Source organism: Malaclemys terrapin, chromosome 5 (genome assembly GCF_027887155.1).
Source record: "Malaclemys terrapin pileata isolate rMalTer1 chromosome 5, rMalTer1.hap1, whole genome shotgun sequence".
Taxonomy (NCBI): domain Eukaryota; kingdom Metazoa; phylum Chordata; order Testudines; family Emydidae; genus Malaclemys; species Malaclemys terrapin.
The window spans coordinates 42,293,792-42,309,409 of record NC_071509.1 but is presented as its reverse complement, the minus strand read 5'-3'; the positions used below and the strand labels follow the sequence as shown (position 1 = coordinate 42,309,409).

The 15,618-nt window shown below is 45.7% G+C and overlaps 1 protein-coding gene across 1 annotated transcript in view; it reads left to right on the top strand.

Annotated features, from left to right (window-relative positions):
• Positions 1-15,618, top strand: part of ARAP2 (ArfGAP with RhoGAP domain, ankyrin repeat and PH domain 2) — a 214,000-nt gene that overhangs the window by 185,502 nt on the left and 12,880 nt on the right. Inside the window, exons 28-31 of the mRNA XM_054030499.1 lie at positions 876-1,015; positions 2,590-2,672; positions 4,864-4,899; positions 5,848-5,911. Of these exons, the coding sequence (XP_053886474.1) occupies positions 876-1,015; positions 2,590-2,672; positions 4,864-4,899; positions 5,848-5,911 (323 nt within the window). The remainder of the gene's footprint in view (positions 1-875; positions 1,016-2,589; positions 2,673-4,863; positions 4,900-5,847; positions 5,912-15,618) is intronic.

The window sequence follows — 15,618 nt, the reverse complement described above, 5'->3', positions numbered from 1 at the left end:
TTTACATCTCTCTTCAACCCACTGGCATTTTTTGTAATTGCTTTTTACTTAGAAAATATCAGTCCCGATGGAATTTATTTAGCAGTTTCATTCAAATTTAGCCTAGACATTAGTGACCAAAAGTCATTGCCAGCTAACATTTGACCTACCTGAAATGAGTAGAACAGGTTAAATAAATAAAAGATACTTGCAAAAATGTCAAACATTTAAAGTTGTTTCCCTTGCACAGGGTTTGAGAGATACCTTTTTTAAAGCACTTTTTAATCAGTTTTTCAAAAACATAACTGAATTGACACAACACACAATTTTTGGCAGTGAAAATTTTTGGCAGTGGTTTGGATTTTTAAAAAGCCACAAATTTTCTCACACGCACACACACACACACACACACACACACACACATTCCTAAATATTTGCAAAACTTTTCAGAAAAGGCAGGTTTTTACTCACGCCACATTACATTCAAAAATTGTTGACCAGCTCTAGAAATAAGTTGTCTACCACAGTCCAGCATGACAAAATACATTATTCAACAAAAGGTATCAGTTAGTATTAGACTCATTGAAGAAACTAAGATCTAACTAAGCTTTGGGATATTCTTTCCTAGAAATTTATTTTAGTCTCTCCATGTTCATATTGAAGTATGTTGATGAGACAGTATAGACAGCTTACATGGTCTCTGTCTGTGCTATCAATAGGACATCTTTCAGCACCAATATAGTCATCATAAACTTTTGAATAAGAAAGTTTAGAACAATAAAATTCTGGTATCATAGGGTTGGTATATAATAATGCTGAGCACATTAAAATTCAATACTCTGTGATTTCCAATATTTAAAAATACTGTAACCAAATGCTTTTCATCTTCTTGACAGAGAAGAATGTAAAAGGTAGTGTGAAAGCAGGCTATCTGAAATACAAAGAAGAACCATCAAAATTACTGTCTGGAAATAAATTTCAAGAGCGTTATTTTGTATTACGGGAAGGAAATCTGCTTCTTTACAAGGATATGAAGGTATAAACACATACTCTGCACCCTTCTAATCACGAGCAGTTAAGCTTTAAACTTCTTTCCTTTACATATGAAAAAATGAACACTGGTTGACAGGCAAATCAGCAATTGTTATGCTTGCCTACGCAATTCAGGCATTAAAATGAGAAGAGAGATTTTTTGCTTATGTTAGAGTTGTTAAAGTGGAATAAAGTGAGAAAATATAAGAGCTCATTTAACTATGTTTATGTATTGTGATAAACTTTGTTTTAATTAAAGCAGCTTCCAGAAACCAGTATAGTTTAGAAGCCAGTATAGAGCCTATCTTTTATGTACAGAGCTTGTTTAAAGGCTGGGGTGTTGTAAGTATTATAAAGCTCCAATAACTGCTTATTTGTTTGCCCTGCAATTTCAAGGCTTTTAGAAAAGGCAAGGTACAGGAGCACAATAACTTTTTTTTAATTATTTTTGTTAAAAATGTCATGATAGAAGAGTTTTGGAAAATAACATTTTTCACTATACTATCTTCTTTCTTTTCTGTGTATTGTTTTGTAAATGTTATCTTTTTTCCCTCTCTTCCCTATTCCCCTCCCCTGCCCCTTCCAAAAAAAGTATGAAGTTGTTACTTAACTTTTTAATAATAAAAGCAGAAAAGTAAACCTATATTATTGATTTAGGCCCAGTCCTGCAAACATACATGTGCTTAACTTCCTACACATTAACAATTTCATTGACTAACAGGGCTAGTCACATGTATAAAGTTAAGCATGTGTTAAGAGCTTTGCCACTTTGGGTCCATAATATATCAGAAGTTTTTAGTGCTTTGCAGAATCCTTTGAATGTGTGCAATTTATACAAAATTATAAAACTAAGTATTGTATTTATGATTAGTTTTATTGGATTCATTTTACCATTTATAGCTTCTGGTAAAGAATACCTTTTAAATAAAGTATTGCTTTTTTGGTCTTGATGCTGTTTTTGTCTCTGCAGCGGATTTATACATATACTGTACTTTCCTTAAAATACGTTGGGGGAATATCCTCCTTTTCTTAGAGAAGAGTTTAATGCGTTAATAGCTAATGTAAGATTATGTAAACGAAATATTATGTCCTTCTTTTTGTATAAATCCTTAGATATATTTCGTAAGTAGAATGACCACAGGATGTCAGAAAGGGTCTAAATACTTAGTGCTAAAAACTGAAATTGGCACATACGTGAGCATTAATTAATGCTCCTAAAACCTTGCTTAGCACCTTGACAATGTGGCTTTATGCTCCATGTATGAGACACTCAAATGTGCCTCTTTTTTTTTCTACTGGAAAATTTTTCAACTTCACTTCAATCTCCTAGCCTCAAGGTGGAGCTGTGAAACTCATATACCTTATACACGTATATAATTATACTAGGTCTGTAAGAGGTAGTTGATTATTTCCCCAAAGGTGATAGGGGGGAGGTAGAAAAATTAGAAATAGTGACCCATAATGAAAAGATAAGAATAGAGAACCCCCAAAGGAAGAAAAAAGGGGATTGGGCTTTTATAAACCATTCTGTTTTGTACATTTCTAATGCAGTAATTAGAAACTTATGTTCATTCACAGACTAGCAAACCTGAAAAAGTGCTGCCCCTCAGTTCACTGAAACTTTATCTTGGAGTGAAGAAGAAAATGAAGCCACCAACAAAGTAAGATTAGAAAAGAAACGGGGTTATGTTCTGTATAGCAAAATACTAGAGTTTTGTGATGGAACACCACACAGACGCACACGCATAGACACAAGCGCACACAAAATCAGGAAATCAAGTGAAGTCTGTCCCTTATTCTGAATGGAATTGCTCTCCATAATATTACTTGTTCTGATGCTGTCTGGTCCTGTGTTCTGTGTTAACTCTTCTGTGTTAGAAAATTACTTTATTGATTGGTTTTCTTAATCTGAAGTGTGTTTTCTGTTGTGGCTGTAATTGTTACTAGCTCAATTTAGTCTTGTAGCATGTATCCTGCATTCCAATGGTGGGCACACCTTTAGTGTGCCAAAAAAGATTACTAGTCCTGACCTTTGGTGCCAGTCCCTGGGTCCTCAATGAAGGATTTTCCTTCTCCAGGTTTCACATTGCTGTGACTTTTCTTTGTATTTAAGTCAGTTAGTGGCACTCCTGACCGAGTCAGGTTAGTTGCTGGAGACTAGTAGGTCTCCTATCTTCAGAGGCAGAGCACTCTGTCCCTTAGCGCACACCCAGGCCCAGGGCCGGTGCAACCATTTAGGTGACCTAGGCGGTCGCCTAGGGCACTAGGATTTGGGAGGCGCCATTTTCTTTGGCAACGACCACGGCGGCCGGATCTTCGGCCGCCCCGGTCGCTGCCGGCATTTAGACAGAAGGAGCTGGGGCAGAGGAGCACGGGGAGGGCCGCCTGCAGCAAGGGGGCGGGGGGTGGTACGCAGGGGAACTCCCCGCCCCAGCTCACCCCTGTCCCACCTCCTCCCCGAGCACGCCGTCACTTCTCCCGCCCCCCAGGCTTGCGGCGCCTAAGCTGATTGGGTGGGGGGGCTGCCACAGGGGGGAGCGCCTCAGGGCAGACGGGGGTAGCTGCCGCGGGGGGGGAGGGGCGCCTCAGGGCAGGGGCTCGGGGACGGGGGGGGCGCAAGGTGGAAGTTTCACCTAGGGCGCGAAACATCCTTCCACCGGCTCTGCCCAGGCCTCAGAGGTGACAGAAGCTGGCATCAAACCAAGGTCTCTCACTGCAGAGCTGTTCATATGGTTGTCCTCTTAACTTTTCTGCCCTATTGTGTGTGTCAGTGTGTGCATGCGGTCGTTTGCTCTTGCTGACTTTGTCTTTCCTTCTGTTTTTGCTCATTCTGCCATCTTATTGTCTGGTCCCATTTCACCTTTCTTTTTTTTCTCCGCTCTGTGATTTATTTTTCTTACCCCAGCCTTCTGGGTCACTTACAAACTCTCAGCTGATTGATCTGGTCTCTCACACCACTAGAAATGGGGCAGTGCTATATATTAGATTATATTGCCTGACTTCATTCTAGAAACCAAGCCTTCACTTGACTGCCCTCACTAGTTGCCCCACCTGCTTCAAATCCATGTCCCTATCACTGCTAGTAGGAATACTTTGGCCTGTTATAGCACCTTCATCAAAGGATCTCAAAGTCATTCATTTGTGTTTGTAGAGGACTAAATATCAGTGTTCCTCTTGAAAGTGAACATGTAAAAATGACATCTCTTGTCTCAGCTGTGTTCCTTGTGTGTATTCAGTCATAGCTTTTCTTACTTTAGTGACAAAAATGCTTTTTTTAAATTCACAGCAGCCCTGCAGAACCTACACAGCTAAGGCCGAATGAGCTGGATTCTATTCCATTTTGTATATCATCAAAGAATTCCTAATAAGTTACATTAGTTCCAACAAATTACCCAAGTATAACTCCATGAGGTTGCATAGGTGTTACTGAAACTATAAAATGTATGGGGTAGCACAGACATAACTGAGAGCATAATTTGATCTATGAAATTTTGTTGCTGTTTTGATGATTCATGAGGTAAAAGGAGCCCAGCTTGACTGAGTTGACAGACCTGCTAGTTAGATGAAAAGGTCCTGTCACAACTTGTAAATAGAGCATAGTTGATATCAAATCATTGAGACAATAAACATGGAACCCCCATAAGGCCATTTTAAATGAAAATGCTTTTCAGATTAGAATCACATATTAAACTTCTTGCAATAGCTTTTGAGGTGTAATCTCCATGTAAAATTAACTTCCCTATGGAATATTTGGCAAGCACCCCGAAGTTAGCATTCAGTTCTCTGTTATGGCTTTGGTTTCTGGTAAATAAATAAATATTTATTTTTAATGTGGAGTTTTATTTTTTTCAGCTGGGGTCTTACAGTATATTCTGAAAAGCACCACTGGTAAGTAACCAACACCAACAAATGTGTGTTTGCCTGTTTAGTGTCAACATTTTTTAAATAGCGTGCTTGAAACCTAATGCGTGTGTGTTGTTTTTGTTTGATTTTTACCCATTACCAAAAATTATTGGTTGATTTGTTGCAATAACTTTTAGTTTAAGCTGTCAGTTTCATATCCTTGCTAAGATCCCTGTTCAGCAAAGCCCCAAAGCACAGGCTTAAAACTGTGATTTGAAATCCCAGGAACTAAGCATATGCTTAAAGTTAAACAGGTGCTTCAGTTTTTGTAGAATAAGGACGGATTCCTGGATTGGATCCTCAGTCTTTTCATAATATGCATTTAATATATATTTTAGAAGTTCTTATGTGTAAAATGTAAATAATAAAATACTAACAACCAGTGGTGGATTAATAATTTTGCCGCCCCTAGGCCGGGAAATAAATGCCGCCCTGGCCCTGCACCGACTCCGCCCTTTTCCCGCGCCCCATTCCAACCCCTCCCCAAAGTCCCCGCCCCAACTCCGCCCCCTCCCTTCCCCTATTGGATCCCTTCCCCAAATCCCCACCCCCGGCCCCGCCTCTTCCCCCAGCGTGCGCCGTTCCCCCTCTCCCCCATTCCTCCCTGCCCTGCGAAACAGCTGTTTCGCGGCGCAAGCGCTGGGAGGGGAGAGAAACAGGACGCGGTGGCACGCTCGCAGAGGAGGCGGAGGTGAGCTGGAGCAGGGGGGCGGGGCACGGAGGGGAGCTTCCGCCCCTGCAAATTTGCCGCCCTAGGCCTAGGCCTTTTCGGCCTAGGCAATAATACGGCGCTGCTAACAACATTAAATAATTAAGAGAAATCCAAGTAGGTTTTGAATGTCAAAACAAGAACTGCTTCTGTGGTATGTGACAATTACAGTTTGATACTTCATTAAGCTGTTTATTTTAATGATACCACATATTGTATTGTAGGCACATGTGTTGTGATGGACAGGATACACAGATGGAGTGGATGACCAGTATTTTCAATGCACAGGTAACACTTTGGTCAGAGGAAATAAGATTTTTAAAAATTCTCTACATTTCATATTTAGCGGTGAATCGCTGAGTTTCACCAGTAATTTGTACTTATCTGCAAAACAATTAAATGTATGTATGGATGTTCTGAATGAACCATACATTGTAGCAAAAAGAATAATGCTGTGAAGCCAGTAATGTTACTGAAATGCTTGAGGTCATACAACTACAAGAAGATGTGGACTTAGCCCATCTATGTGCTATGTGTTATTACCTATCACTCAAGTGTTTAGAGTGATAGATAATAACTGCTTGAGCTGTAGTTTTTTGGGAGGAGTTCATAGAGTTCTCCTGGGTTTTCTTTTGTGTTGCAGAGAATCTGGACAAAGAGAGGCAACCTACTTGCCCACCTGTAAACATATTGGGTGAAATCCTGGCCCCAAATAGCAAGATACCTGCTACTAGGTTGTAGGGAAGGTGGAGTATGATTGAGTGGCAGCTCAAGAACACATCCATACAAAAGGATTTTAATGTGCTTGGGTAGTGGTGAGAGGAATTAAAAGAGATGGTGGAAAATTTCACCCAGAGTGGAGAGCTATACACGCAGCCATTTAGCGGGAATCTTGAAAATGGTGCTATATTTGCATCAGAGTTTCTTCTACTTTTTTCTATGAGGATTCAGGATGTTTCTTGACAAGTAACTGTGGGTAACAGTTGACAAATGTTGACTTTTGCGATTCCTTCATAAGGAAGTATTAAATTTTACATATTAGGTCACTGAGGCTCGGAAATATCAGACAACATTTAAATTTGGGTGCCTGTATCCATATTTGGGCAGGTAGGTGTTTTTGATCTCCAGAAGTGCCAAGTATTGGGAGTAGCATGTGTTCAGCACTTCTGAAAATTTAGCTATTTTTCAGAAATAGAAAACTTTAAGCAAGCAGATTTGAAAACGTTCTCCTTAGCCTTTCTCAGCTTTATTCTGCTAATGTAAAATCTTCAAAAGTGCCTAAGTTGCATGTTCAAGAGATGTAGGCACTTAGAACTGTAAGTCCAAAGGACACTAAGTCACTTAGACACTTCTGAAAATGTCGCCCTAGCGTAACAAATAAGATGATACTTACTTGTGGTGAAAATAAAAATTCAACAGGGCTAAGAGAAAATTGATATTTTAGATGCCAGAGGTGAGGTGTTTACAAATGTCATCCCTGTATAGAGTGTGACCGTTTTGTCTGCCTGTGGCAGCGAGTGTTTAAAATTCTGTCCGTTTTCAGGTTTTACCAATGCTAAATATCTTCATAACCCCGATTAATTGATGGGTATAGACAGGGCCGGCTCCAGGCACCAGCCCACCAAGCTTGTCCTTGGGGCGGCACCTGGAGGGGGGCGGCGCGGTGCTCCGGCCCCCGATGAGAGCGGGGCAACGGCCCGGCTCGCCGCCCTCCCCCCTGGCGCCCTCCCCCCGGCCGCCGGGGGGAGAGCGGCGAGCCCTGGCTGGGGCTCGCCGCCCTGCGCTCTGGCCGCCGGAGGGAGAGCGGAGCCCCTGCCGGGGCTCACCGCCCTCCTCCCAGGGCCCCGGCCGCCCGCCCCCCCTGCGGGGGGGGGGGAGGGCGGCCGGCGGCTTTTTTGCCTGGGGCGGCAAAAAAGCCAGAGCCGGTCCTGGGTATAGAACTTGAGACTTCCTGGCTTCCAGTCTGGTGCACCATCACCATATGGGGGGAGAAAATTCTGCCTGTTTTGCTGGGGGCTGTTGTAATGCTAGTTAGAGCAAAATGCCCATTTTCTTTTTCAAGAAAGTATTGAAAAAGACGCAGCAGTCACACCAGCATCACAGTTAGCATCACACCACATCCAGGATTTCAGCTAAAGCCTCTACAACTTGCATAACATGGTTGCACTGCAACCAGGAGAGGATTTCAAGTGGATTTTCCCCTACACTACTTTAAGTAAAACTGTCCAGTGGCTTACGTCCAGTGCATTTCACCAAGATGTGGCCATGGAGGGCATGCTAAATGTTTAAAGAGTCACCTTGCGTGGAACCACCCCAGAAATCTGGCACCCAAACTGCCAAATCTTTCTTTGTCCTTTCCTTATGTGAGAGATGATGAGGTGCCTCTTTCTGTGTAAGATGCTGAAGCTCTTTCTCTTCCCCACCCCCCCAGCTTGCGCAGCAGGCCCACCAGCCAGATGTAGCCCATCTCCCACTCTGGATTGCAATGGCAGCTCTGGTCCCAAAAAACCCACCCTGGACACCTGCCGTGCAGTTGTAATAAGAAAAATAAAATTTGACAAAATAAACTCTCTCTCTAGCTAATTTTCCCAAGTTTCTTTGGGTGAGGCTAAAAACCCACATTCTGCTCACCAGTTGGAGGGACAGAAAAAACCCTTCCTGGCTTTGTAAAAAGGGTACCAACTGAACATAAAGCACTGAAAAGAGACACATCATCAGCAGCAAACCACTGCATAGCCAAGGGATAAATGGGATGTGGATAGTAAGTAGGTGCAGAAATGGCCACCTACATCTGGGATATTTTCATACCCAGTTATATCCTTACACCACTAAGTGGGATTTTGGGTAGGTATTTCCTACTGCCCCAACCCCACATGAGATGACCCTTCCCCTGCCACTACTGACAAACACCCTCTCACTACCCACACCATGGCTGAACAGAAGGAGAGGAGATTTTCACAGTTAATAAACTTTAGGATGTGACATTTCTTCTTTCAGTGATTGCTCATATGTATTCCACAATGCTCACCATGTGTACCTGTGCTGGAAGTTTTTCCCCTAGCAGTATCTGTAGGGGAGCACCCCAGCGACCCCTGGAGTGGCGCCTCCATGGTGCGGTATAAGGGGCTCTGCGTGCTCTCCTCACCCTCTGTTCTGTCTTGCCGCCAGTGAAGGTGCTTCGGAACTTCTCTGCTCCATCTTTGCTCTGGCTTGTCCCCAAAACTGCTTGTTCGTTCAGTTTATGGTACCTGTAGTTAGTTAGTTAGTTTAGTTTAGCTAGAGCGTCCAGGCAGGGGCATGCCCTGGGCCCCAGGTTTTAAGTTGTGCAACACTTGTAGGAGATCTGTGCCACTGAGTGATCTGCACGTGTACTGCATACGCTGTTTGGGGGAAACCCATCTCAGTGATCGCTGCAAGATTTGCAAGTCGTTTAAGCATCGGACCAAGAGAGAATGGGACATTAGGCTCCGGGCTGGACTCATTTGGAAGAAAAATTTATTCATCCTCGAGCTTCCAGTTAAGGGTGGCGAACCACCAGGCTTTCCTGGGCCGGTATGAGTTCAATCTGTGGGGCTCTCTGCCCACGTTCAAGGACTCCCTCCAGCAGCACGACAGGAAGGAGTTCAAAGCGCTGGTGGAAGAGGGCACAGCAGCTGTCAGGGAAACCCCGCAGGCAGCTTCAGATGCAGGGGGCACGGCCGCGTGGTCCATGGCCTCCGCGGTGTCCATGAGAATGGCGTCATGGCTCCTGCTCTCAGGGCTGTCCAGTGAGGCGCAGACCTCCGTGCAGGACCTCTCGTTTGACGGCAAAGCTCTGTTTGCAGAACAAATGGATACAAAGCTGCATGGCCTGAAAGACTCCTGCACAACTCTCCAGACTCTGGGTCTCTATGTTCTGGCTCTGGCTAAACCTAAGTTCAAGCTGCAGCAGACTCCCGCTCAGGCCACCCAGTCAAAATACAAGACCGCTTATAAGAAGTTGCAGGACTATAAGAGGCGCCCACAGAGGCAGTCTCGGCCTGCCCCCCAGCCTGGGTCCTCCAAGGGCAAGCAAGTGGGGAAAAAGCGGTTTTGACGGGACACCCGGGGGCACCCTGCCAGTTCTCATCAGGGATCTACCCTCAATAAAGCTTCCCTTCTCCAGTCGGTTGTGTGCTTTCCTCCCGGAGTGGTCACGGCTGACCTCGGACCGATGGGTCCTCAACACCATCTCCCGGGGCTACATCCTCCAGTTTACCTCCCCTCCCCGCCCGTCCAACCACTGCCTCCCCCGTCCCTCCTGAAGGACCCCTCGCACGAGGCTCTGCTCAAGCAGGAGGTGGGGCGGCTCCTGGGCCTAGGAGCGATGGAAGTGGTACCGGGGGAGTTCAAAGGCAAAGGGTACTACTCCCGCTATTTTCCTTATCTTGGACCTGCAAAGCCTGAACCATTACACGGTGAACTCAAGTTCCGCATGGTCTCCCTGGCCTCCATCATCCCCTCCCTGGATCCCAGGGAGTGGTATGCCACCCTCGATCTGCAGGACACGTACTTACACGTTCATATATTCGAGAGGCACAGATGCTTCCTCCGTTTCACAGTGGGGCAGGAACACTACCAATTTACGGTACTCTGGTTTGTCCTGTCCACTGCCCCCAGGGTATTCACGAAATGTATGTTGGTGGTGGCAGCCTACCTTAGGCACCGGGGGGTCCAGATCTTCCCCTATCTGGACGACTGTTTGGTCAAGGGCAGCTCCCGGTCGTAGGTCATCACGGGATCACATGGCACTTCTTCTGTCCACGTGCACCACTTTGGGCTTGTTGGTAAACACCAAGTCCACGTTAGTCCCGGTACAACGCATAGAGTTTATAGGGGTGGTCCTGGATGCCTCGTTGTCCAGAGCCTCCTTCCCACCGGACAGGTTCAAGACCCTGAAGGGGCTCATCGACACGGTCACAAGATTTCCGGTAACAACCGCCAGTGTGCGCCTCCAGCTCTTGGGTCACATGTCGGCGTGCACGTATGTGGTCCGTCACGCCAGACTCAGGATGAGGCCACTCCAGCTCTGGCTGGCCTCTGAGTTCTCCCAGGCCATGCACAGGATGGATAAAGTCCTCACGGTGCCCAAGCCAGTTATCACCTCCCTATGGTGGTGGTCCTCCCCGAGAAACATGCTCCAAGGGGTTCTGTTCGGGGCAGGGCCCCGTCACTAGAACTGGTGTCTGACGCGTTGGACTTGGGATGGGGGGCCCATGTGGGGAATGTTCAGACCCAAGGCCTGTGGTCAGCTCAGGATCTGACCCGTCACATAAACGTCAAGGAGCTCAGGGCGCTACGGCTGGTGTGCATGGCCTTCCGCTCACACCTGGTGGTCAGGGTCCTCATGGACAACATGGCCTCGATGTTCTACATCAACAGGCAAGGTGGGGCCCGATCCTCTGCCGCGAAGCTCTCAGGCTGTAGGACTTTTGTATAGCCCACGACATCTGCCTACGGGCCTTCCATCTACCGGGCGTCCAGAATGCGCGGGCGGATTGCTTGAGCAGGGACTTCTTCTCTTAGCACAAGTGTTCTCTCCACCCAGAGGTGGTGCACAGACTTTTCCAAGCATGGGGAACTCCCCAGGTGGACCTGTTCGTGACTTGGCAGAACTGTCGCTATCCTGGGTTCTGCTCCAGGGGCGTGGCTGGGACGGGGTGCTATCTTTGATGCCTTCCTCCTGTCCTGGTGAATCCAGTTTCTCTATGCCTTTCTCCCATTCCCACTGATCGGCAAGGTCCCGGAAAAGATAAAGACGGACAAGGCCTGGGTCCTTCTGATTGCTGCCTGGGCCATGCCGGGGCATTGGTATGGGATCCTCATGGGCCTGGTGCTCCCCCTGCTGTGGGGCCGTTGCCGTCCCACCTGGACCTGCTCACCCAGGCCGCCTCCTCCACCCCAACCTAGCGGCACTCCACCTCACGGCATAGCTGCTCAATGGTTAGGTAGGGAGGAAAGGATGTGCATGGAAGGGGTTCAGTGTGTCCTCCTAGAAAGCAGGCGACCCTCCATGCGCCGAGCCTACTTGGCAAAGTGATCTCGGTTTTCCAGATGGGTGGACGAGCGGGGCGTTTCCACGGTGGCTGCTCTGATCAGCTTATTCTGGACTACCTCCTTCACCTTAGAGCCCAAGGCCTGGTGCCCTCGTTGGTCAAGGCGCACCTGGCGGCCATATCGGCCTTCCATCTGCTGGTGCAGGGCCACATGGTATTCTCCCATGCTATGACTGGCCGATTTCCTTAAGGGGTTGGATCACCTCTTCCTGTATGTTAGGCCCCCTGTCCCACAGTGGGACCTTAATCTGGTGTTGGCCCATCTCACGGGGCCCCTGTTTGAGCCACGTGCTCCAGGTCACACCTTTCGTGGAAGGCGGCCTTCCTGGTTGCAATCACGTCTTGTAGGCCCTGACCTCCGAGCCCCCGTACACGGTGTTTCATAAAGATAAGATCCAGCTCCGCCCACACCCTTTGTTCCTGCTGAAGCTGGTCTCCGCCTATCACATGGGTCAGGACATTTTTCTGCTGGTCCTCTGCCCCAAGCCCCAGGCGTCCAGTGAGGAGCGCCGCTTCCACACGTTGGATGTGAGACTGCCTCTGGCTTTCTACCTGGAGTGGACTAAGCCATTCAGAAAGTCCTCGCAACTGTTCATCACCTCGGCCGAGCGCATGAAAGGTCGGCCGATCTCCACTCAGCAGCTCTCCAACTGGATCACTTCGTGAATCTGTACCTGTTATGACCTGAATCTCTCCGCCACCAATTGTGAGGGCGCACTCGACTCTGGCGCAGGCCTCATCGGCTGCCTTTTTGGCCCATGTTCCCATTCAGAACATTTGTAGGGCTGTCACATGGTCTTCAGTTCACATGTTCACCTCGCATTATGCGATTGTCTCTCAGACCCGGGAGGACGCCGGGTTCGGAAGGGCCATTCTCTGTCCCAAGAGTTTGTGAACTCCTTCCCACCGCCAACAGATATAGCTTGGAATCACCTATTGTGGAATACACATGAGCAATCACTCGAAGAAGAAAAGACAGGTATCTTTTTCGTAACTGGTGTTCTTCAAGATGTGTTGCTCATGTCTATTCCACATCCCGCCTTCCCCTCTGTCCGAGTTGTCTGGCAAGAAGGAACTGAGGGTGGGGTGAGCACGCACTGCCCCTTATACCGCGCCATGGAGGCGCCACTCCATGGGTCACTGGGGCACTCCCCTATGGGTACTGCTAGGGGAGAAACTTCCGGCACCGGTGCACGTGGCGAGCACGCACACCTTTTGTGGAATAGACATGAGCAACACATCTCGAAGAACACCGGTTACGAAAAAGGTAACTGTCTTTTCTCATGTTTACTATTTGATCAAAGGTGATTCTTTTTTTAACCTGAAGATGGTCTTTGGGACTTTCTGTAACAAAGGTAAAGCTTTGTCTGTGCAGAGCTTTCTCAGGAGCTGACCCAAGAATGAAGCATGAGCTCTCACAGGAAGTAAGGACCATCACAAACCTCACCACCTTCCCCTCTAAATGCAAGGCACATTTCTTTGACCTTTCCTTCTCTAATATAAACATATGGCAATGTGTGTGTGTGTATATAAATTTCAAACCAAAACATTCCACTGCTCCCCTGGGGAGAAGATGAGAAAATAAACATGTGACAAATGTGGAAGTAGACGTCGCTGTTAAATTTGGCTTCCTTTTTCTTCATGTGGAAGTTGTTATACAGCCATATCAAGCAATATAATGCAGTATATTCAAGGAGATCTGATTGTGGAGGGGGTCGTAAGTTGTTTAGAATTTACTGTGGAGTGTGCACTTATGGCAATATTAAAGTTGAGAATGTAATAGTTAGCAGCCCTCACAGGCTGCCATTCTATTAAAAAATTATTTCATTGTTAATGTACATTTTTTTATAAAAAAATAAATATATCTGATTATCCTGCTTGTGTTCTGAGTATATAATACAGAATGAACACATGATTATTGCAATACATACTATATAATCATAGACTGAGGGAGAGTCTGTCTTTGACCTTTGTAAATAGTGGAAGTGGGATGTGTAATATACGTCTCGGAAGCAACAGACTTTTCAAAACCTTGTCTTATTCAGCTCCTCCAAGCGAAGTAACTATTGTGGTTTCCATGGAAACAGCTACCAAATCGGAAATACATCTCATGGGGATAACAAGGGTAGTGTCTCAATGAATAGGTTCACAGGTTATTGACATAGGTTGCTTAAAAACAACTCATCCAACACTTAGTAACTCTGTTCAAGTCCTATTGATGCATGATCACAAGAAAGATAATGTTACAACTCTGAGACCAGCAAGTATGGAGTGAAAACGTATTTGTTTAATCAATCTGGAATGAAGACTTACAGAAGCAGTTAATATCTTTTGGGGATTGTTTAAACAGAAGAATGCATGTTGCTACTTTTTTTTTTCTTCCAACTTCAGCATATTCCTCAATTATTTTTCTTTGAAAACTGTCATCTCATTACTCATGATTAAGGCTAAGATTTTGTCACAGATATTTTTAGTAAAAGTAACAGGGCACAGGCAATAATGAAAAATCACAGAAGCCTGTGACCTGTCCCTGACTTCTACTAAAAATGTCCATGACAAAATGGGGAGCCTGGTCAGCTGTGGGCAGGCTGGGAGCTCCGGGGGCCCCCACAGCCCCTGGGGGCTCGGAGCTCCAGGATCCCTCTCTGCTGGCTGCTCCGAGCTGTGGGAGTCCTCCCCGCCTTCTGCCGCAGCTAGGAGCTGCGGGAGCTCCCCCAACCACTCACAGCGGTCGGGAGCTCTTGAGGGCCCCACTGCCGCCTGCCCGCAGGCAGCAGGGGACACTGCAGCTCCCGGCAGGCAATGGCTGAAGTCACAGAGGACTTTGAAAGTCACGGATTCCGTGACCTCCATGACTAAATTGCAGCCTTGCTCATGATATGCAGTATATAAATTAACAATATTAACAGACTGTATTAAGTGAACAGTTTTATTCAGCATTCTGGTCTTTAGCAGATGTAGCAACACCATGAATTATTTGTGCCATTAGGCGGTAATGAGACACAACTAATCTATTTTTCCATGGTAAAATATTATTTGCTGTAAAATCAGTACTTGAAGATGTAAAATCTCAGAATGCTTTTTACATGCAAGTGTTTGTCTCTGGTATGAAGTTAATCCTCATCACCACTATAGATTAGATTAGAAAAAACATTGTAAGTATGTAAGCTGGATTTGTTACCCTGAATCAGCATTTCAATGAGGACCATGTTTAAAATGATTATGCTTTCTGTTCTTATACAAGACGCATTGGCATAGTATCTGAACACATTTCTGTGGATAGAATTTTAGACAGTAGGTTTCATTTGTTTGAATGATGTGATGAATCTAGATTTGAACTTCAAGATGAATGTAAAGAAGGCATATATGTGTCAAGATTTTGCATTAAATTATCCAAAGGTAGAGGCTTTGCCATTAGAAGTGGAAGAAGCCTAACTCGGTGATGGAGACCCATTTTCTTTTACTCCATAGAAACTTTTTGTGTTTAGCTGAACAGTGTAGTATTCATGGAAGATGTTACGTATTAATCCTTTTTTTCCCCTCCTCTGATGAGGTAGGTACCATAGTGTTGTAAATTTTATCTCACTACAGACGCTCCCCAACGTACGCAAGCATTCCGTTCCGGAATGCCTTGCGTAACTCGAATTTTGCGTAAGTCGGAAACATATACCCAACCATTACGCCAAAAAAAAAAAAATTCTAGCTTACAGAACTTTTTCCGTAAGTGCGGATTTGCGTAAGTCGGATTTGTGTAACCCGGGGGGCGTTTGTATAACCTAATTATTCTAGTTCTCTGGCTTCAATTAGAGAAAGTTGGGTTAGTATGGAGATTATTCATTTTGTATTTTGATTGGTAAACAGTAAAAAAATGCCTAAAATAGGATCATTGTTTTGTTTATGGTCATCCCATGGGCTATGGTT